The sequence below is a fragment of the Apus apus genome, chromosome 23, assembly GCF_020740795.1.
Source record: "Apus apus isolate bApuApu2 chromosome 23, bApuApu2.pri.cur, whole genome shotgun sequence".
In the NCBI taxonomy this organism is placed as follows: domain Eukaryota; kingdom Metazoa; phylum Chordata; class Aves; order Apodiformes; family Apodidae; genus Apus; species Apus apus.
In genome coordinates, this window is record NC_067304.1 from 251,917 (window position 1) to 273,909 (window position 21,993).

The following is a 21,993-nucleotide window of genomic DNA, read 5'->3' on the forward strand; positions in this document are numbered from 1 at the left end:
GAAAGCTCTGGGAGGCAGAGGAATAAGTGGGGAGGGCATCCCAAGTGGTGATGACCTAGGGCTGACCAAACCCCGGGTGTTGCCAACTTCCAGTGTCCCAGGTGCTCCCAGACAAAGCCTGGCCCTTTGAGCCCAGGAGCTGAGCCTGCTGGGTCCCCTTCTGCCTGTTCTTCCCTGAACCCAGGAGTACCCAGCCCTGGATGTTGCTGTTTACCGCTCCAAAGGGGTCCTGCAGCCACCCCGAGAGTAGACATCACTGCAGGTGGGGGTGATGCTGGCACTCCCCAAGAGCCACCCTGCCTTCAGTCCCTCCTTTGCTCCATGAAAGCCCTGCTGGGATGTTCTTAAACCAACTTTTCTCTGCTTAAACAGCCGTTATTAACTCTTCATGTGCCTGGTGCCTGACCTACAGCTCATTTTATAAATGGGCCAGGAGGTGGGAGCGTCCCATATGGTACATGCTGAGCAAGAGTCTGGAGGGACCTGAGCCTGTCCTAGGGTGGCCCTGAACAGCTCAGCTCTGCCAGCCTGTGTTACAGCATGCCTTCCTCCCCTCAGTGTCCTGTCCCCTGAGCAAAAAGGATTGCTAAGAATCCCATAACCTGGTGTCCCGAGCAGCCTGGGAGCAGAGATGTGAGGCAGTGGGCCTGGGGAGATGATTGTGGTGGGAAGGCTGGAGGTTAGGTGCCCCGTGCAGTCTGGTCCTCTGGGCAGACAAGGGCTGTGGGGACAATGACTGGTGCCTGGTGTGGGGGTTGGGGGGAATTTTTTTGCCCTTCATCTGCCAGGAGATGCCCCCTTGTCTGCCCAAAGGCATCAGCCCCTGCTGCCCACCAAGGCTTCTGCTCTGCTCGCAGGACTCCGATGATAACTCCCGTGTCTCCATCACTTTCTTCCGGCTCTTCCGGGTGATGCGGCTGGTGAAGCTTCTGAGCCGGGGGGAAGGTGTTAGGACCCTCCTGTGGACCTTCATCAAGTCCTTCCAGGTATGTAAGGAACAGTGTTCCTCTCCCAGACCAGCCCATGCCCTGGGATGGCAGCAAACTCTAATTCTCAGGGTAGCTGGGTGAGCAGACTGTCCTCACCAGGTGGAGGATGAAAACTCCAGTGTTGGTAGGGCTGCTGGGCTCGAGCTGAGCATGGGGCTTGTGCTGTGTACGAGAACATTACCTGTGTGGGTGGGAGAATAGGAGGGTCTCCCTGGCTGACACTACCATGTGTCAGAGTTGCGCTGAGCCAGCAGGCAGGGCCCCAGCAGCCCGGGGCCCAGCAAGTCTGGGTTCTGCACCAAGTAGATGCTGCAGCATCTTAAGGGACAGCCCCTGAGCTTGGGCAGCGCCCTCAACCCTGGGCACCCCTGGGCTGTGCTCAGCCTTCATCCTGGCTGCAGAGACCTGGATTCTCCTTTGGGAGTTGGCATAAGCCTCCCGTGCATGAGAACTGGAGAGTGGGGCTAGTGGGAGGGTAGGTAGAGGCTGAAAGCAAGCTGTCCCCTTCCCACATGGGAGCCTAGATGCTGGCCTCATGGAACAGCTCCAGACCCAGCTTCCTGTCCTTGGGTTGCCTTCATGCTGGGCTGGTGTCTCACACAAGCTACGGTCCTTTTGTCACAGGCTCTACCCTATGTAGCCCTGCTGATCGTGATGCTTTTTTTCATCTACGCTGTGATCGGGATGCAGGTGAGAGATCCAGGGCTGGGATTTGGTCTTGAGCAGATGCTCTGAGCCTGGTAGCATCTGGGGAGATGGGACAAAGAGGGACTAGGTGCCATGCCAGTGCTTGTGCTTGGTTCATAAGACCTTGTCTCCTTGGCCCAGATGAAGGGCAGTGTACACAGAGGCATTTTCAGCATATGCAGGAATGTTCCAGGAGCTGATGAAGCTCAGAGCACCTATACCCCAGTCTCAGACTCTTCTGGGGACACCCAAAGCCCAGTAAACAAGAAGAGGATCTTAGAGACAGGGGTGCTCTGGAGGGTGGTGGGTGCCCAAGAAAGGGTGCTGGGGACCTGACAATATTATTTGCAGATGTTTGGGAAGATTGCCATGGTGGATGGGACGCAGATAAACCGAAACAACAACTTCCAAACCTTCCCACAAGCTGTGCTACTGCTCTTCAGGTCAGTGTTGGCAAGTGAGCAGCTCCAGAAGGAAGCTGGGCTCAGAGTCAGCATGGGAGCCCTCCAGCTTGGAGTGAGGGAGACCAGCATTTTAGTAGCTGATTGCTTTTTTGCCCTGCAGAAAAATATCTTGCAGCAGTGGCAGTATTTTAGGAGTGGCTGACAGTTTGCTTGATGTGGCTGAGCTGCAGCAGAGAGGGGAACTTTGGGGTTTCAGAAGCATGTTTCCTTCCTAGACCGCATTTTAATTTGTGAATTGTGAGGAAACTCAAGGGGCAGCAAGAGCTCAGCTCAAGGCTTTTCTTGCCTACAAACACTTCACTTTGGAGCAGACTCTCCACAGCAGCACAGCAAGCCCAGGACCCTGCCTGCTCCTTTCCCAGTGGCTCCCCATCCCCGTGTGCTGGGCTGGCTGCAACACTCCCTGCATGCCCAGCTCGTGCCCAGGACAGGCAGGAACCAGCAGCCTCCATCCCTTCTCCCCAGGTGTGCGACAGGTGAGGCCTGGCAGGAGATCCTGCTGGACTGCAGCTATGGGAAACTGTGTGACCCGGAGTCAGACTACGCCGAGGGCGAGGAGTACACCTGTGGGACAGGCTTTGCCTACTTCTATTTCATCAGCTTCTACATGCTCTGTGCCTTCCTGGTATGCCAGCTCCCTTTGGCACCCCTGTCCTGGCCCTTGGCAGGCCCTGTTGCTGAGTTAGCCTTGTCTCTGGTGGGGCTGAGCCCATAGCACCCTCTTCCCAGGGGCATCGTCACCCAGCCCATCTACCCAGCCTTGCTGTAAACCTGACACTGCACTCCTGTGGGTCCCAGGATGCCCCTTAGGTCCTTCCCACAGCTCCCACGTGCTGCTGCCCAGATGTCTCTGTGTTGACTCTTGCAAGGGCAGAGGGGAAAGAGGTGCCCTGTGCCTACTGCTGCCTTTCCCATGACCTTGGGTGGAGGCCCATCCATGCATGGGGTGGCTCCAGGGAAAGCCAAACCACTTGTCTCAAGCACATCTGCCTGTGTTTCCCCAGGGTTCTGCTGGTTCTACCAGCTGTGAGGGCTGTGTCTCTGCCCCGGGACCTTCTGAGTGCTTGGCTCTGCCCTAACCTGCAGCCTTCACACCTGCTTCTCTCCCCTCAGATCATTAACCTCTTTGTGGCCGTCATCATGGACAACTTTGACTATCTCACACGTGACTGGTCCATCCTTGGGCCCCATCACCTGGATGAATTCAAACGGATCTGGGCTGAGTACGACCCCGAAGCCAAGTGAGTGGCAGGTTTAGGTGGCACAAAGAGGATGGTTCATGTGGAGCCTGGGGTGGGATGCCCTGCCTGAGACATACATGGTAGTGTGAACTGTCACACTGTCTAAGAGTTAGATCCCAGCATCTCAGAGGTGGATGTGGACTTGACAGCATATTCCAGGGCTGATACAAGTCATTAGGATGTTTGGGGACGTGAGACTTCCAGTATCCTCTTCATCCAGCCCTGGTGGTGCTGCCAGCTCTTCCCATTCTGCAGCCCTTTCACCTGCTGACCAGTGCCACTAGGAACAGCTGCCTTCCCAAAGAGGAGTATTAGGAAGTGTAGGGATTTGCCCACCACAGGAGTGTGGGGCAGACCACAAGGATGAACCCCTCCAGCCCCTGCCCAAACCACTGTCCCCTGTGTCTGCCACCACACTGCTGATGTTGCCTCCATAGGGGCAGAATCAAGCACTTGGATGTAGTGACTCTGCTGAGACGTATCCAGCCCCCCCTGGGTTTTGGGAAGTTCTGCCCACACCGTGTAGCTTGTAAGGTAAGAGCTGGGGGGTGGCAGGGATGGTGGCAGAGGGACACCTTCCCTAAGCTGTCTCTGCGTCCTCCCCAGGGAGGCTGAGGGTGATGATCCAGTGTCATGTTTTATGCACATGCTCTGACCACTCGCATTTAATGGAGGGAAGTGTTCTGGGGGCAAAGAGAGACGCTACTAACCTGGTGTGTTTTATGCTGCTCAAGATGGAGACTTGCCTGTGCTCACCCCCACATCAAGGGTGGGCTGGTCTCTGCCCAACCTGGAGCCCTCAGTGCAGAGGGACTCCTAAGCCACACTGGGGTGCCCCACATCTGCATCTGGTTCAGGAGGGCAATGCTGGACCTGAGTACCTGGCCATATCACCTGGGCTGTAGAAGTTTGTTTCCAAGGGCTGATAGTACAAAGAGGGAGATGGGAACACTGACTTTGTAGGAACTTTTCCTGGCTTGCCTCATTCTGCACAAGTCAGGGCCTGGGTGAGGCTCATGTGTAAAGCACATGGGCAGAGACCCAGGCACTGGTGTAAACTCTCATGGGTCTTGGGCAAACTCATTAGCAGGATTGATCCCCAGGTCCCTCACAGCAGCCTGGGGCACACGCAAGGCAGAATGAGTCCCAGCTCCCTGGGAGAATGCTGTGTCTCCTGCTGGATGGTTGTTCAGCCTGGAGAAAAGGAGCCTGAGGGGAGACCTTCTTGCTCTCTGCAACTGCCTGAAAGGAGATTGGAGTGAATGGGGCTCAGGCTCTTCTTCCAAGGAAGAAGTGATAGAACAAAAGGAAATGGCCTCAAGTTTCCCAAGGGTGGTTTAAATTGGATTTTGGGAACAATTTCTTCACCAAAAGGGTTGTCAGGCCCTGGCCCAGGTTTCCCAGGGCAGTGGTGGAGGGATCCCATCCCTGGAGGGATTTCAAAGCTGTGTAGATGTGGTGCTGAGGGATATGGGTTAGTGGTGGCCTTGGCAGTGCTGCGTTAACAGCTAGACTTGATGATCTTAAAGTCCAACCTAAATGATTCTATGATTTTCTCCCATGACACTGGTGCCCCCATAGTTTGGGTTATTTCCACAGGTCTGCCCTTGCTCTCCTGCAGCTTGGTCTGTTTTAGCTGGCTGGCCAGGATGAGTGAGGGCACTGCCCCTGGCCCAGGTGGGGCTGAGTGGTGATGTGGAGCCCCGTGGGACTGGGCAGAGTGTGGAGAGCTGGGGGGGCTCCTTACCTGGCAGCTCAGTGCCTGGGCAAGGGGGGTGCCCTGTGGCCAGGGCTGGGTTTGCAGGGAGCCACCAGCCTGCACTGCTGGGTCACAGAGTGCTTTGCTGCGCAGCGCCTGGTGTGCATGAACATGCCCCTGAACAGTGATGGCACCGTCACCTTCAATGCAACCCTCTTTGCGCTGGTGAGGACAGCCCTCAAGATCAAGACAGAAGGTCAGTGTTGCTCCTGTTTGCCTCTACAGTGTGGGGGGGACCCCTCTTCTTGTGCTGCAGGGTGCTGGTTACACACTGTTCCCTTCTCTGTCCAGGGTCTTGGGGCACTTGGCTGTGGGGCCCGACCCTCTGGTGCAACCCTTGGCTTCATGCTGTTAATGGTCACCTTGGACCAGAGACCTTGGGTACATGCATGGGGCTGCTCAGGCCAAGCTTGGAGGACATCAGAAGTTGCAGGCACATGTATTGCAGACCTGAAGAGGGAACCAGTGCCACCCCAGCTGCATAACTTCACCCATAGCAGTTCAGGAGCAGTTGTGATCCAGTCCCATCCCTGCCGCCATGCACAGTCACCAGTCTCCCCTCCCACACTGTTGAGTGTGGAGGAGTGGGAGCTGGCCTCTTCTCTCTGGTGACCAAAAACAGGACCCGAGGGAATAGTAGGAAGGTGTGCAGGGGGAGTTTAGGTTGGACATTAGGAAGAGATTCTTCACCTAGAGAGTGGTGGAGCACTGGAAGAGGCTCCCCAGGGAAGCAGGAATGGCACTGAGCCTGACAATATTCAAGAAGCATTTGGACAACACCCTCAGGAACATGGTGGGAACTTTGGGGTTGTCCTCTTCTGGAGTGGGAGTTGGACTTGGTGATCCAGGCTGTCAGGGGAGGTGGTTGAGCCCCCATCCCTGGAGACATCTAAAAAGACAAATGTGGTGCCAGGGGACAGGGTTTAGTGGTGGACGTGGCAGAGTTAGGGTACTGGTTGGACTCGATGATCTTGAAGGTCTATTCCAACCAGAATTATACTGTCATACTGTGAGTATAGCCTGACCTCCCCCTGCCCCATAGCACCACCCACACCAGTTTTGTTTCCCCATGTGTTTATCAGACTAGAATGGAAGGGGATGGACCTTCTGAATTTAGTTATGCTGGGAAGGAGTTGCTTTCACCTCCTTCCTTGCCAGCAGCATGTTTTGGAAAGCCTCGCTTTGGGAAGATGCCCCACCAGCTTGTTTCCATGCCTGTGGGTTAGGCAGGGTCCCATGAGCAGTTCTGGGCTGAGCTGAGGCAGGTGGTGAGGCCAGTGGTGGCCACTGGACCTGGCATCTCCCAGCAACATGGCACGGGGGCCTTCCCTTCAGCTGGCGTGAGGAACGTTGCTTTGAGCACAGCACAGGCAGCACTGGGAGGAGCACAGGGCACACAGGGACACACATGAGGACAGACTGGGATTGCAAGCGAGCAGGAATGGTGAAGCCTGTGGGAGCACCAGAGGGGAGGCTGAAATCTGTTGTTGAACATCAGAACTGAGATGGTGGCAACACCACCCATTTGCTAGGTCTGACTCACTCTGTAGGTGAAATCTTCTCCCTGAAATCAAGGTCTCATTCTTACAAAGCACATTTTTGTTGGGTGGGTAGGCTGGAAAAGAGCTGGAGGAGTCTGGCCAGGTTTTCATATGCTTTGTCTTCACTCATATTCACATTTCCCTGGGAAGGAACCACTCTGTCCTGCTCACTTTTCTCACAGGTAACTTTGAGCAGGCAAATGAGGAGCTCAGAGCTATTATAAAAAAGATCTGGAAGCGAACGAGTATGAAGCTTTTGGACCAGGTCATCCCACCCATTGGAGGTATGTCCCCTGGTAGTTCTTCCCAGAGGGGTAGTACTGGTCGGGGTCTCAGCTGCTCCGACATCTTGAGGCCTTGTAATAGATGGTATCATCAATTTGACTTCCTCCCCTCCAGATGATGAGGTGACAGTGGGAAAATTCTATGCTACTTTCCTCATCCAAGAGCATTTCAGGAAGTTCATGAAGCGCCAGGAGGAGTATTATGGGTACCGGCCCAAGAAGAACCCTGTGGAGATTCAGGTTGGTGATGTGTGGTGGTGTTGGACGGGTGACCCTCCAGGGCAGGCAGCATGTGGTGGGCAGCTCTGCAGGTCAGGGAAGAAGCTTTCCCCAGCTGAGGGAAGGCCAGGTTGGTTTAGAGAGAGAGAGCTGCAATGACACATAGAGACCTCTGGAAATGAGGTGGCCTCGAGTGAACCACTACTGAACTGGGCATGAGCTAGCCATCACCACTGAGGGTGTGACCTCTGTCTCCAGGGTGCAGGTGGCTCTGGAAGCAAAGGAAATTTATGACTCTTCTGCCCTGCTGGCTTTGGCCACAGAGAGGGCTCAGCAAGGTCGGAGCCTCACCAATCAATTTTAAGACCAATCAATTTAAAGCCCCACCACAGACCAATGTCTGGGCCAGATGCTGCTCATGCAGGCCCTTATCCACCTACTTTTCTCCATTCCAGGGCCTTCTTCCTTTTCTCACCTTGGCAGTGTTGCAGGTGGTTCTGTGTGCCCAGTGCTCTCTGTGTCATCTCACTGCCTAGTGACACATCAGGTGGAGCAGGGTTGTTGTGGCTGATGTTGCCACTTGAAGGACCACTGCAGCCAGAGGAGCTTGCACAGCAGTCGAGAAGGATGGGAGAGGATTTATGTGCCTGGCCAGGGCAGCTGGGATGTCCCCAGCCTCTCCTGATCTTATAGGGGGGAAAAAACTTGTAGAGATAAAAGTCCAGGCCCCAGGGGTGCAAGGCAAGGAAGGGAGCCAGGCCCCAGATCAGATGTACCCCTTGGGCGTCACCAGCCCCACCCTTTGTCAGGCTGCCCACAGTGCTCAGCTGTGGGACAGCATTGGCCCAGAAGCTGTCACCAAGCACACAACCATGGCCTGTCCTTGGCATGGCTTATGAGGTGAGCATCATGTTTTCCTCTCCAAAGCCCAAGGTAAGAGGGGTGATGGGGCCAGCTCACATCCAGCCATCCCTTCTTGTCTTCACCAGGCTGGGCTGAGGAGCATTGAAGAAGAAGCTGCTCCTGAAATCCATCGGGCCATTTCTGGGGACCTAACTGCTGAGGAGGAGCTGGAAAGAGCAATGGTGGAGGCTGCCATGGAGGAAGGGATATACAGGGTGAGTGCAGCCCTCAGGGCACCCCAGGTGGTGGTGGTCCCACCCAGCCTCCATTTCGAAGTATTGGTCGTGGATTAGCATGGCTGGAAGACAGTACACAGAGGTGAGCTTGACCATGAAAGACAGTGTGGACCACAAGAATGGGTCAGCACTTTCTTCCTCTCCCTGAGCATCAGGACATCCTTGTTGAGTCCTCCTGGGCAACCTGCTCTCTGCCTCATTTCCCTCTCTTTAAAGGACCCTGCTCATATGCCTGGCAGAGGTGTGCTGAGTGTCTGAGTGTCACACCTTCTGTCAGGCTGAGGCAGGACAGCTCAGGTGTCATTGTCACCAGAGCAGGAAGAGATTCACTTCCCACCCCCTGGGAGTCTCTGAGACAGCCCTGGCAGCTGTGGTGTGGCAGGGCTGTTCCTCCTGCTGCATCCAGAGGTGCAGCCTGTCCCACAGAGGTGACAAGATGTGTCATGCACAGGACTGCCTGTCATCCCAGTGCTGCTGCATGACCATCACCCTCAGTGCCTCGGTGTCCCCACCTGGGACTGTGTGGTCTGCAAGGCCTGAGCAGAGAGACCACTGTTCCCATGGGCACCCTGACATGTCTCCTCCCACGGGAATGGTCCCAGACCTTCGGGCCCAGCCCCCCAATGCCTTCCCTCTTGATTGCAGAGGACGGGTGGCTTGTTTGGCCAGGTAGACAGCTTCCTGGAGCCCAGCAGCCCTCTGCAGCCCCAGGTGGCCAGCCAGAGGCCCCTGCAGTTCACAGAGGTGGGCAGTGAGGACCTTGATTCCCCCGTCTTCCTTGATGACTTCCCCCAGGAAGGCAACATGAACAACAACGCCAACAGCAACAACTGGCTGGAGGGGTAAGGGCTGGTGAGCCTTGAATGGCAAGCGAGGAGGGGCAGAGTTGGGCCATGCCTAGTGGCTTCCATGGGGCTGTGCTGGTGGTCAGCTGCATGTCAGTCTTGCCCAGGGGCTTTTCATGGGTGGGTCAGGTCTGGAGAAGTGGCTGAGCTTCAGCAGTGAGGTCCCTGCAGACTGGGGGAGAAATTGGACACTGGCTGTGGAAGTGTCTCCATGGGCACAGGAGCTGTCTTGGAGTGTGAGCCAGGGCCCAAGCAAGGGGACAGCGAGGTCAGACACCTCTTGCTGCTCTCCAGACCCCAGCCCGGCAGTCCCAGGGGTCTCCCCAGAAGATGTTGGGTAGATCCAGGGTTGGTGTGTGGCTCTGCACATCAACTTGTGACTCCCTTCGTGCACTTCTTGTCCTTCCTGTCACTCCTGCATCTCAGCGCTATGAGGATTGAAGCTGACAGCAGTGCCCCAGGGACTGCAGGAATGACCATTCCCCTTCCCTACCAATCTATGAGTGCCAAGGCCCAGGCAGGGGCTACCAGCACCTTCCTGGGCACAGGTACAAGGGAGAAGGGTCACCAGTGTCAGAGGATGCACTTAATCCTATTTCTTGGGGTCTCCCCCCTGTTCACCCATATCGGGTGCCCCTCCTGGTCTGCCCTCCAGCTGCATTCCCAGGATGGAGAAGGGGGGGAGGGCTGCATCCCTGGCTGGAGCTGGTTTTGGCACATTGGTCCCTTCTCAGGCTGACCCACCTGTCTGGCCTTGTCAGGATGCAGTATGAGGACGAGGTGCTGAGGAAGACAGTGCCAGCAGCACCGAGGAATCCAGTGCGGGGTGAGTCTCAGCATCTTTCCTCTCCTGGGGCATCTGGAGCAGCCCAAGAAGCAGGGCAGGGAGAAGGGGCTGATGTTGGCAGGCAGGGGGAGGAGACACAGACCCTAGCAACTTGGAGGTTAGCTGAGAGCCCTGATCATGGTGGAGCTCCAGGAGACCCTTATCCTAACTTCCTACCCTCCTTTGAGCATGGAGGCAGTGCCTTGGGCTGAGGGAGGACTGGATAGCCCTGGGCAGCAGAGCCACAAGACCAAGTTCTTTTTCACAAACAGGGACTTCTTCCCAGCCATGAGTGAGGAGCCAACATGGGGCAGTGGGCAGGCACTGAGACTTTGGTTGGTCCTGAACTCCTAAACCCTGTGGTTTCCCCACTCTAGTTATCTTGTTCCCAGCTCTGGGTGGCAGTGGTGTCCTTGCTGTTGTGCCCATCTCATGTTCACTTTTCCATCTCGCAGAGTGCCACCACCCCCTACCCATGAAGAGGCTGCGACAGAGGCCAAGCAGGAGGCAAGAGGCCACCTCTGGGGGTCACCCAGCACCAGGGCTGCACTGTCTCTCCCAGGAGGTAAAAGGGACAATGTGTCTCCAGAGACAGCAATGTGGGAGACATGGGTGAACCTCCCTCCCTTCTGGGGAAAGGCTGTCCCAGCTGTGCTGGGAAGGAGCTGGTCTCTAGGGTTCTCAACCATGAAGCCAACTTTGCTGGAGCTTTACTTTCTGATCAGCTTGGGGAAATAGATGGGCCCCCATCCTGCTGCTGCAGCGGGCATAGTCTGCTCATCTAAGATTGGATAGCTCAAAGCAGCAGCTCTTTGGGTCCCCAGCTGCCTCCAGAGCAAGGGCAGAAAAAAAGAGCATGCCAGGTTTGCTCCCACACTCCCCTGGCTGCCCTTGGCTGACCAGTGTGCCATCACCTGGCAAGTGCCAGGGCAGGAGATAAGGGCTGGCTTCCAGGTCTCCTTGCCCAGGTGGCCCTGCTGGTCCTGTTGTGTGTGGTGCACTGGACACAGGAGCTCCAGCAGGACAGGAGTGTGTGTCTTGGCTGGCGACAGAACGTGCAGTCCCCACACTAACATGGGAGAGATCTTCCCTGGTATTGTGCAAGCCCAGAGAGCAGCTCTTTGCTCCTCTTGCCCAGCTGCCCGGAGAGGATGGCATGGTGACAGGAGCGGTGTTCAGCTCGGGGTGCCAGCAAGGTGAAATGGGTGACCCAAGTACATCCTCCACCCCAGCCATCACCTTCCTCATTCAGGAAGTAAGGCAGGGGCACTACCTGGCAGAGGGAAAGGAAGGCAGAGCTGCCAGGGGTGCCATGTTGATGCCAAGTTGGGGGTTGGAGGGCAAAGCTTAGCTACAAGGGTAAGCAGCAGGGATGTGTGAGCATGGAGGGCAGCAGGGAAAAGCAGGGGGGGATGGGCTGCCTGCAGCCAGGGACATTCATCCTGCACATTGAGCTGTAACCTCATCCTCTGCTGCAGGCTCTGATCTCCGGGGGCCTTGAGGCTCTGGACCATGATCCATCCTTCATAACAGTGACCAGGGATGAGATGGCAGCCAGCAGCCAGCTGGAGATAGATGATGTAGAGAAAGCAGCCATGGAGCTGTTAAAGGGAAGAGAAACACAGCAGTGCACAAAAACTGGCTCTGCCCTCTAGAACATCTCAGTGGCGTCACCATCCAGCTCCCCAGGGCTCAGCACAGCCCCCTCCCAGAAGCCCATTGCTGCCCCTCTCCTGTGAGGCACCTGGCCATGCAGTCCAGCAGGCATGGTCCTGTCAGGAGCTTCTCGGGGGTGACTGGAGCAATGCTGCCTGGCTGTCCCACTCTGCCTGGGGTCCTAGTGGGCTCTGTCCAGCTTCAGGAGGATTTTTGGCCACCTCTCCAGGATGCTGGTGCAGAACAGGACAGTGCTGTGCCAGCAGTGCCTTGCAAGAGCTGTACAGGTCATTAAAGTGTTCCTGCTGACTCCATGGATTGTGTGACTCCCCGTCCCCTCCTTTCTCTGCCACCCTGCCCAGCCTGTGCCCACAGCTACTTGCTGCCCAGCCCAGCCTGGGAAGGGGGCTGAAAATGTAACCAGAGCTGGCAGTGACTGATGTGGCAGCCCCAGTCCCCATGCTGAGGGAGGTCTGTCTCTGCTCTCAAGATCTCATGTGCCAACAGGCCATTTTGAGGATGCCAAGCTCTGTGGTCTCCTGGTATCCTGGGCCCAGTGTTCTTATGTCTCTGCTGGAGCCTGTTCCTCCTGCTTGCAGCCAAGCCTGTCCTGTGCAGATGGCTTGGACAGACGCACCTCGGGCTGGGGCAGCAGGCAGGCACAGGCTTTGCAGCAGAGTGAGGACTGGGGGATCCTTGGCTTGTTATCCCAGCTGGGTAAGAAACTGCGGATGGGGCAGAGGTGTTAAGAGTGTGTCCAGGTGAGTGCAGCAGCCCTGGGCTCAACCAAGAGGAGGGTTAGCCACTGCAGTGTGGTTTCTGTCACTGTGGGTGTCTCCAAACACCACTCTGGAGCTAAGGCACCACTCAGCCGAGCCTGCAGGAGGGTTTTATCCAGCCCATATCAACCCCACTGCTTTGTGGGGCACAGGCCTGGGATGCCACAGCAGGAGAGCAGAGGGAGCCCAGCTTGCTGCATGCCCATGCCAGCCCTGCCCAGCCCTCCCCAGCCCTGCCCAGCCTTGTCTCTTGCTCCCTGGTATGAAGCAGCCACTGAGGTTCCTCTTCTCTGGGAATGGGTCTGACCAGGGGTTTCATTTTCCAGACTGCGGTGCCTCAGGGGGGGTCTGGTGCCTGGCACTGGGGCAGCCCCATGTCCCTGGGACATCCCTTTGCTGCCACCTCGGCCTTATACGTATTAAAATGCAGCAAACTGATGGGTCTCAGGAGAGGTGTTGAATCAATAGACCCTGCCTACTCTCCAGCAGGGCTTTTATTTGTTAACTTAATAAAAGGGAAATGGCTGTTGTTGAGCTCCAGCTGCAGCCTCAATGCCAAGTGCCCGTCTGGCCCAGGGGACACGGCAACATTTTCCCAAGGGATGCAGGGACAGCATCTGCTGCATCCCTTGCTCCTGCTTCGCTGCCTTGGGGCAGGACGTACAGCCCCTCACACACACACACACACCCTCTCCTGAGGAAGGGGCACGGGGTGGTTGCCAGTGAGCCCTGGCATCTTCTCTGCCAGGGGCATGGGTGGCAAGGATATGCTTCCTTAGTTACGAGGTGGCTGCTGATGGTTCCCTGGTCCCTTTAGTGAGGTGTGGGGCTACTTCCCGGGGCAAGTGGGTGCTCACCAGGGACTCCAAGCATGAAGGGTGACACTATGGTGGGGACATGCTGGGGTGATGGTGCAGTGCCTCTGCATCCTCTCCTGGGGTCTGGGTCTGCATGGGGGCTAATTTGCCCTAAACTAACATCTGGGGAGGTTTTTTCTTGAGTTGCTTTCTAGCTGAATTGGGGGACAGATCTGGCTTGAGACATGGCTGGCAAAAAGGTGGGAGTAGGAAGCTGGGGTCAGCAACACCATGGGACATGCCCTGCCTCTCTGCCTGGACCTTTGGTGGGGAAGAGCCTCAGAAAAAACAGCAGCTCAAGGTGGGAAGTGCCCTCAAACCCAGGTGTCCTTGCAGACATGACCCCCAGGGAAAAAGGAAGAGAAATGCCAGCTCCTCACATCCCTGCAGGTCAACAAACAGGACGTATCCTGCTCATCCCCATGGTGCTGTACCAGCATGCGGCACCTGAATCACAGAATCACAGAATGTCTTTGGTTGGAAGAGTCCTCCAAGACCATCTAGTCCAACCTTAGACCTAACACCGCAAGCTCACCACTAAACCATGTCCCTCAGCACCAGGTCCACAACAGAAGAACTGGAGGATGGGTAGGAGGTTACCCATCCTAGTGGATGCCAAGCCAGCCCCCCAGGGTGCAGAGTCCCGTGCACACATGGCACATGGATCTATTGCCTCGGGAGCCTTGGGAGCACCACAAGCAATCAGTGCAGGGACAGTGCAGCATCCAGACCCAGAGCAGAGGGCAGGTGCTGGGCTCCCTGCTAGGCACAGCTCTGACTTCACTAGCTGTTGCCACCAGCACTGGCATGTCTTGGCTGTCTCAGAGCAGATGGGCAGCCTCTCCCACAATACAGCCTGGGCTCCTCCAAGTAAAACTCAGTGTGCCTCAGTTTCCCCTCACACTCCATTGCAGTTCACCCTGACGTTAACATCAGTCTGCAGGGCTAGGGTTCCTCCTCATGTCCCACTCCTGTCTCAGGCTGGAAGATGTTTTTTTTCCTGCTGAGCCAGAGGCTCCCCGTGTCCCTGGGCAGGCTCTGCCCACACTGCCAGCACAGGGCAGCTCATCCATCTGGCCCCAGCAGTGTGAAGGCAACTGGCAGGGAAGCTGGAACAGGCTGCTTCAGCTCCTCAGTACCTGCCTGTCTCCAATCCTGCTTCCTGATGGGCCCTGGACATGTTCCCCTTGCTAGCCTCCTGAGAGCAGCTCAGGGATGGAGACATCTGTCCTGTGGGCACTGTCCTCTGCTGCAGGGGTGCCCAGCTTGCTGCTTGGCCCCCACAGCCACACAGTACAGACTGGTCATGCTGGAGAGTCACAGAATCATAGAACATACTGAGCTGGAAGGGACCCATCAGGATCATCGAGTCCAACTCCTGTCCCTGTGCCCTACAAAGGGCACCCCAAGAATCACCTCGTGCCTGAGAGCATCATCCAAACGCTTCTTGAACTCAGGCAGGCTTGGTGCTGTGACCACTTCCCTGGGGAGCTGGTTCCTGTGCTCAACCACCCTCTGGGTGAAAAACCTTTTGCTGATATCCAAACTAAACCTCCCCTGATCCAGCTTCCTGCCATTTCCTCCAGTCCTGTCACTGCTCACAGGAGTGAAGAGATCAGGACCTGCTCCATCTCTTCCTCTGGTGAGGAACCACACACTGCCATGAGGTCACCCCTCAGCCTCCTCTTCTCCAAGCTGAACAATCTCAGCAACTTCAGCCACTCCTCATAAGTCATCCCTTCCAGACCCTTCCCCATCCTCATGGCTCTCCTTTGGACACTCTCCAATAGCTTGATGTCCTCTTTATATTGTGGTGCCCAAAACTGCAGGCAGTGCTCAAGGTGAGGACACACCAGAGCAGAGTAGAGCAGGATAATCACCTCCCTCAACTGTCTGGCAACGCTCTGCTTGATGCACCCCAGGTCGGGTTGGCCCTCCTGGCTGCCAGGGCACAATGCTGGCTCATCTGCAGTTGCCATCAACAAGGACCCCCAGGTTCCTCTCCACTTGCTGCTCTCCAGCCACTTGTTCCCTAGTCTGTACTGACCATGAGGGCTGCCCCATCCCAGGTGCAGAATCCGGCACTTGCCCTTGTTAAACTTCATGTGGTTGGTGACTGCCCATCTCTCCAACTTGTCGAGGTCTCTGCAGGGCCTGCATGCCCTCAAGGGAGTCAACAGCTCCTCCCAGTTTTGTATAATCAACAAACTTGCTTAGAATCCCTTCAAGTCCTGCATCCAAGTCATTGATGAAGATGTTGAAGAGGACAGGGCCTGGGATGGAGCCCTGTGGGACCCCACTAGTGACCGGTCATCAGCCTGATGTGCCCCTGGTCACTGTCACTCTTTGTGCTTGACCTGTGAGCCAATTGCTCCCCCATCATATGGTTAGCTTGTCCAGCTGTGTGCTGGGCACTTTGTTCAGGAGGATCCTGTGGGAGACAGTATCAAAAGCCTTGCTGAACCCCAGAAATTTACATCCACTGGCTTCCCTTGATCAACTAGGTGAGTTACCTTGTCATAAAAGGCAATTATGTTTGACAAGCAGGACTTTCCCCTTGTGAGGCCATGCTGGCTGTGACTGATGACTGCCTTGTCCTCCAGGTGTTTTTCAAACCTTCCCAGAATAATCTTTTCCATAATTTTACCAGGCACTGAAGTTAGACTGATTGGCCTGCAGTTTCCAGGGTCCTCCTTCTTGCCCTTATTGAATACTGGAACAACATGGGCCAGTTTCCAGTCAACTAGGAACTCTCCAGATTCCCAGGACCTCCCAAAAATCATCACGAGAGCCCCAGTGATGACATCAGCAGCTCTTTGAGGATGGCTGGATGGATCCTATCAGGCCCCATGGACTTGTAGGGATCTAACTGTAGCAGCAGCTCCTGGACAGGTTCAGGGTCAACTAAGAGTTGATTGTTGTTGCAGTCATGGTCTTCCACTTCTGGCCATTGAGGCCCCCTTCATCCATCATCAGTGTTGAAGTCAGAGGAAAAGAATGCATGAAATCTCTCTGCTGTGTCTATAGCCCTGTTAGTAAGGTGACTATCCTTATCCTGTGAAGGACCCATGTTATTTCTACATTGCCTTTTGCTGTTAATGTAAAAAACTCTTTTGGTTGTCCCCCACAATTCTGGCCAGTTTCAGCTCCAATTGATCTTTGGCCTCTTGAATTTTCTCCCTATGGTGGTTAGCAGTGTGTCTGACCCAGCTCCCACTGGGCACACACCTTCCTTTTTTTGTCTGATCTGCAAGAGCAGATCCCTGTTCAGCCAAGTGGGTCTCTTGTCTCCTCTGCTTGACTTCTGACATGTTGGGATCACCTGCTCCTGTGCCCTTAGGGGATGATTTTTAAAGAGTGAACAGCACTCATGAACCCCAGCACCTGCAAAAATATTTTCCCAGGTGACTTGACTCAGAAGCTCCTGAGTAGCCTGCAGTCTGCTCTCCTCATGTCCAGTGTTGAAGCTTTGTTGGTGGTTTTCCTCTTGTCAACAGAGATTTTGAATTCAATCACCTCATGGCCAGGGGCAGTGCACTGTTATGCCCACGGGCCATGGCCTTGGGCAACCCACAGGGTCACCAGCCCCTCAAGTGTCAGTGGCTCTGGCAGGAGCACCCAGCTCACGGCTGGCCTGCACTGGCTCCTGTTCAATGGTGTCATCCCTCCACCCAGCAGAACTCCAAGATGGGAGCAATTGAAGCCATGAAGGTGTTGGGAGTGATGCCAACCATGTGGGAAGAAAAACCCTGGAGGTGGTGGTTCACCTCCATCCTCCCTGTCCCAAACCAAGTTACCACATGCCAGAACAGGCTGAAAGCATCCTTGATGGACACTGGGGGACTGGAGGATTTGGTCTGGGGACCACACAAGGCTGTCACTGACACCTCTGCAGGGAGGCATTGACCTCCTCAGTGCCCAGCGTAACATGGCCTCGTCAGCAGGAGGTGGCTGGGCCAGGGTGTGGGGTGATGTGATGGCTGTGCTCAGCACCCCCATGTCATGCCCAGCAGCACCCGCATCCTCAGCTGCAAGTGGGGGGTCCTGCAGCCTGCCCAGCCCTCCCCCTGGTGCTCCCATGTTGTCCGCTAGCGGGGACCTGCAGTGGAGGGGGTGGGCTGTCACAGGGACATCGTGCCCCGTCCTTGTGTCCATGGGCAGGAACGGGGAGAGCTCCAGTGTTCCCCCCGGCAGCACCCGAGCCCCTAGGGCTGGCTGCGAGCCTCTGCCGTCCACGCCTGGGGACAGAGGAGCTGGGTGACAAGCAAAGGTTCAGGGAAAGGAAGGGCAAGAAAGCAGGAAGAGGCCGGGGGGAATGCGCCCCTGCGTGGAACCTCGGTGGTCCAGGGGCTGGCAAGGGGATCAGGGGACCGGAGCTATGCCGGGATGGGCTGCACCAATGTACCGAGCTCCTCTGAGCCGCCTCAGGCTGCCCCAGACTGTGTTGGGCTACCCCGACCCCTCCCGAGGGCCGGCAGCACCCACCGCGAAGGACCCCGAGCGGCCCCCCCAATGCACAGCCCCGGTACAGCCCGATACAGCCCCGGTGCACCCCAGTACGGCTCTGCACAGCTCCGGTACAGCCCAGTATAGCCCCGTACAGCCCGGCGCAGTCTCGTACCGCCCAGCAGAGCCCAGTATAGCCCAGCACAGCTCCGTTCGCAGGCGGGAGCGGGGCCGCCGGCCCGGCAGGGGGCAGCAGGGACCGAGGGGTGAGGGGGAGTGCGGGTGGGTGTGAGCGAGAGTGATGAGGGGTGAGGGACTGGGGGGGGGGGGGGGAGTCTGGGGGGGAGCGTTTGTGTTCGTGCGATGTGTGTGGGTGACCCTGGGGGGGGCCGGGGGTGTGTGACGGGGGTGCGGCTGTGCGGAGTGTGTGTGCGCGTGTGTGTGCGCGTGTCACACACACGGGGGGACTGCGGGCGGGAGAAGCTTCGTGGGGCCGCACCAGCCGCTGCGTGTCCCTGTGCGTGTCCCCGCCCCCCGCACCTGGGGCAGCCCCCGCCCCTCCCCGCCCCCGCGGATGCGCTCGGGCAGCGGCGGCCGCGGTGCCCGGCAGCGATGGCGGCCCCGGACAGCTGCGTCAAGGTGGCCGTGAGGTGAGAGTCGAGGGACTCGGGCCCTTCTTGCGGGGGAGGAGTTGGGGAAGCGGGGCGCGCATCCCCGGGGCGCGGGGATCCCGCTGCTCCCCCCCGGGCCCGATGTCCACCAGCGTCTGCAGCTGCGTGTGGTCGGCGCTGCCCATCCCCGGGCCACTGAATGCCCCCCGGGTCGAGTTTTGCCGCCCTCGCCCCAGCCCCACGGCCACCGCTCTCCCACACCTCACCCCCCGTGCCCACCCCCATCCCCTGCGGTCGTGGGGCCGAGGCTTGGAATCCCCGGCCCTTCACCTGAGCGCCGGCAGCCGCCCGGCCCCTGCCACTTGGCAGCTCCCGGGGGCTTTGACCCCCCAGTGGTGTCACGGAAGATGCCGGGGTCGTGTGTGGGGGATCCCTCTCCGCCGCTCCTCGAGGTGGTAGGGAACGATGCGGCATCTTAGTGTGCTTTGTGCTGACTCCGGGCTGGGAACAATGCGCCTTCCAGAGCGTGCACCTCCATAGAGGAGCTGCCGGCGGCATCTCACCCGTGCGGAGGCTCGGGACGGGGGGGCTGCGGGAGCTCGGGGCAGACGAGGCACCGTCCGCAGAGCCCCGCGAGAGCGGCCGGACCCGGGGCTCTTTGTTAGCGCCGTGCCCGGCCAGCTCTGCGCTGTGCTCCGCCGCCGGGTCCTGCCACCGGCGCCGTCTGGCTTCTCTCCGAGGGAGGTGCGAGCCCCGCCGGAGCCAGGGGAAAGGCTGGAGGAGCCCGTCACGGCCGGAGCGTGGGGAAGGGACCGGGCGTGAGGCCCACCCTCCTCGCCCTTTCCCTTCTCCTTCCTCGCCCCGAGCCTGCGCGGGGTCAGCGGCGGCTTCCGCGCCAGCCCGGCCCGGCCCTTCGCCCCGAGCTGCAGTGTCAGGGGGTCGGAGCTGGGGAGGGTCAGATCGAGTCCCCGTGGGAACATGGCTCTGCGGGCCACACGCGCTGACACCGGCCTCCCCGTCTAGCTGTGCCTGCTCCGTGTCCCTGCCAGGTCACCCTGTAAAGGGCAGGGTGCGCCATAACCCCCCTGTCCGCACCCCGCACGTGTGGGGCAGCCTGGGGTGCTGGGGGCAGCGTGCGGGGGGCTGTGTCAGTCCTTGGAGAGGGTCTGCAGAGGGCACTGTCCTGGGTAGTCCCTTCCTGCCTGGGCAGGATGAGAGCACAAAAGATGCTGGTGTAGTGTCAGTGATGGGGGATGGGTGCGGGGCTGCCCTGCTGCGTGTGCAGGAGTGTGTGTGTCTGCGTGTGCACCAGGACAGCTCCAGCGCTGCCTGCTCCTCTAGTCCTCCAGTCTTGGAAGCAGGCGGTGGTGATTGTGCCTTTTTCAGTCCGAAAGGCTGAGAATCGGGGCCAGGCTGTGGTTCTAAAGGATGGGGGTGCTGCAGCGGAGGTGACGGCATCCCCCTCCTGCGGGTGCTGCTGCGGTGCCGTGCAGGGGCAGGGCTGGGCTGTGCCAAAGCAGGAGTGTCGATGCTGGGACACTGACCCGGGAACTGAGTGATGCTGGTGGCTGGGGGTGGAGATTTTCGGCTGGCTGAACTCTTCCCGTCCTTCATCCTGCGCTTGTCTGGGGATAAAGCCTTTTAACAAAGGCCCAGCTCTAGGCCAGGGTCCCTTTTGCCCTGGAGAGGGAGTGGGTACCACTGGGGCTGGTGGCTCTGGAGTTGTTTCTGCTGGCTCTTCATGCCTGATGATCCCATTGTCCCCTTCTAGCGATGGGCTCAGTGACTGTGTGGTGCATGGGATGAGAAGGGGATCACAACTGGGAGGCAACTGGAATAAGCAGCACTGCAATGGGGCTTGGGTGTCCATGGCAAGGATCCAGGGAGGGGAGGAGGAGGTCCAACCCCCTCCTTGAATCAGCATTCTGCATGGTACAGCCAGGGGTGCTGGGCAGCTGGGGCGATGCGGTGGCAAAGGTGAGCTGGCAGCACAAAGGAGAAGGGCTGGGAGCAAGGAAGCTGCCAGACAAAGCAGGCAGGTCACAGCACCACATGGGGAGGTGGCTCCTGAGGCTGGGCTGAGGAAACAGGACAGAGCCGCTCTCCCCATGCATCCCCGGCTGTTTTACCACAGCAGCTCTAGGAGGGGTGGGTGGTTGGTCCCCTCCTGCCCTGGGCTGGGAACAGAGTGAGATTTTCCTTTGTGAGCGGCAGGGCTGCCAGAGTCTCCAAGACCACCCCAGCCTCCAGGCAAACCTGCCCACAGATCCCACCTCCTTCAGCCATCAGAGCATGGAGGAGCTTGAATGCCTCTTCGGTGCAGCAGGACATGGATCAAAACTGCCTTTTGTCCTTTTATTATGACGTGAATGTGCCAGCAGGGCTGTTTTTTCAGAGTCTCGGTGTTTGTGCTGCTGGTGGGAGTGAGGTGGGACCCAGGGACACTGGGAAGATGTGGGGGCTTTGAAGGAAGGTGTTGTGGGTTGCTGGGGGATGGGGATGGTCCAGCCCATGTCAAGAGGTGCTGCAGCCACCAGGAGTTGAGCCCTCTGAGTGGGAGAAGTGGGGACAGAGGTGCAGGGGGATGGGGCTGTGCTGTCCTTAGGGGGACCCCAGTTCTTGCTGGTTCTCCTGGCCTGGATGGAGGAGGCGGGAGAGACACCGTGGTATTTCACTGTCAATTTCACTGGTTCCTGTCTTCCTCACAGGAGACCCCCAGCTGCCCTGTTGGCACTGAGGGTCTAAAGGAAGCACTGATTGAGGCACATAGGTGTTATTTAGGCTTCCTGCATGCCAGGAGTGAAATGGGTGGTACTCACTGCAGCACTGCTGTTGGCAAAGGGAAATGGAGTCCCAGCAGCTTCTCCCAGCCCATGGCTGATCTGTACCTGCATCTTGTACCTGCACCATCAGCAAGGGCCAGATCCTACCCTGGCTCTCACCCTCCGCACTGGCAGGATCTGCTTTTTCTAGCCCATCAGCGTGGAGCCTGGCCTGTCCTTTGTGGCGTGTCTAAGCCAGCCGGCTCCAGCAGACACGGCTGGGGAGGAAGCGCAGGGCTGAGCTGCCAGCAGCAGCCAGGCCGGTGTGACAGTCTCAGCCGGGAGCTGCCAGCAGCCCCAGTGGTGGTGAACGGGGCTGCCTGGGAGCCCTCACTCGATGCTGCCAGGGGTCTACAGAGGCTGGGGAGAGCAACAACTGCTGCCTTCTTCTGTAGGTGACCTTCACATGGGTGGCTGCAAAACAGCCAGTTCAGCAGCTGCTGCTTGTGCCCTGTGCCTGGGAGCTCAGCCAGCAGTTTGAGGGTCAAGGCCTCCCCTTGAGCTTCAGCAGCACCCCACGTCCTGCAGCCCCCCAAGCTAGCAGTCAGGTGCTGTGGGCTCTTGCAGCCGCCGCGAGCTGGGGTGCTGTGGGGGGAGGAGGACTCAGTGCTGGTTGCATGGGGTGGAGCTCAGGCCCACTTGCCGCTGGTGGTTTTGCTGTCCTAACTTTGCTGCCTCAGGAGGGGCTGATGGCAAGTATCGACCCAGAGGCTGTTAAACTCCTTGGCCGGGTGGGGGGAGCGGGGGGGACAGCGAGAAGCCAGGCTGGCTGCAGAAATGCTCCCTGGGGGCACTTGCAAACTGTCCATCTCATTGGAGGGAAAGGGA

The 21,993-nt window shown here is 57.9% G+C and overlaps 2 protein-coding genes across 10 annotated transcripts in view; both read left to right on the forward strand.

The window, feature by feature from the left end:
• Positions 1–11,968, forward strand: part of CACNA1S (calcium voltage-gated channel subunit alpha1 S) — a 50,169-nt gene extending 38,201 nt beyond the window's left edge. Inside the window, exons 30-43 of one of the 2 annotated variants that reach the window (XM_051638847.1) lie at positions 858–986; positions 1,614–1,679; positions 2,028–2,119; positions 2,606–2,765; positions 3,254–3,381; positions 3,819–3,915; positions 5,234–5,336; positions 6,864–6,965; positions 7,081–7,205; positions 8,174–8,302; positions 8,969–9,165; positions 9,903–9,994; positions 10,450–10,559; positions 11,473–11,968. In XM_051638847.1, the coding sequence (XP_051494807.1) occupies positions 858–986; positions 1,614–1,679; positions 2,028–2,119; positions 2,606–2,765; positions 3,254–3,381; positions 3,819–3,915; positions 5,234–5,336; positions 6,864–6,965; positions 7,081–7,205; positions 8,174–8,302; positions 8,969–9,165; positions 9,903–9,994; positions 10,450–10,559; positions 11,473–11,649 (1,707 nt within the window). In that variant the 3' untranslated portion in view covers positions 11,650–11,968. The remainder of the gene's footprint in view (positions 1–857; positions 987–1,613; positions 1,680–2,027; positions 2,120–2,605; positions 2,766–3,253; positions 3,382–3,818; positions 3,916–5,233; positions 5,337–6,863; positions 6,966–7,080; positions 7,206–8,173; positions 8,303–8,968; positions 9,166–9,902; positions 9,995–10,449; positions 10,560–11,472) is intronic. The other variant, XM_051638848.1, reaches the window with a different exon arrangement.
• Positions 11,969–18,317: 6,349 nt separating this feature from the next.
• Positions 18,318–21,993, forward strand: part of KIF21B (kinesin family member 21B) — a 42,327-nt gene continuing 38,651 nt past the window's right edge. For all 8 annotated transcript variants that reach the window (XR_007891514.1, XM_051638925.1, XM_051638926.1 and 5 more), the window contains exon 1: positions 18,318–18,382. Coding sequence is in view for 7 of the 8 variants with exons in the window: in XM_051638925.1 (XP_051494885.1) it covers positions 18,345–18,382 (38 nt within the window). In the remaining variant the exon portion in view is untranslated. The remainder of the gene's footprint in view (positions 18,383–21,993) is intronic.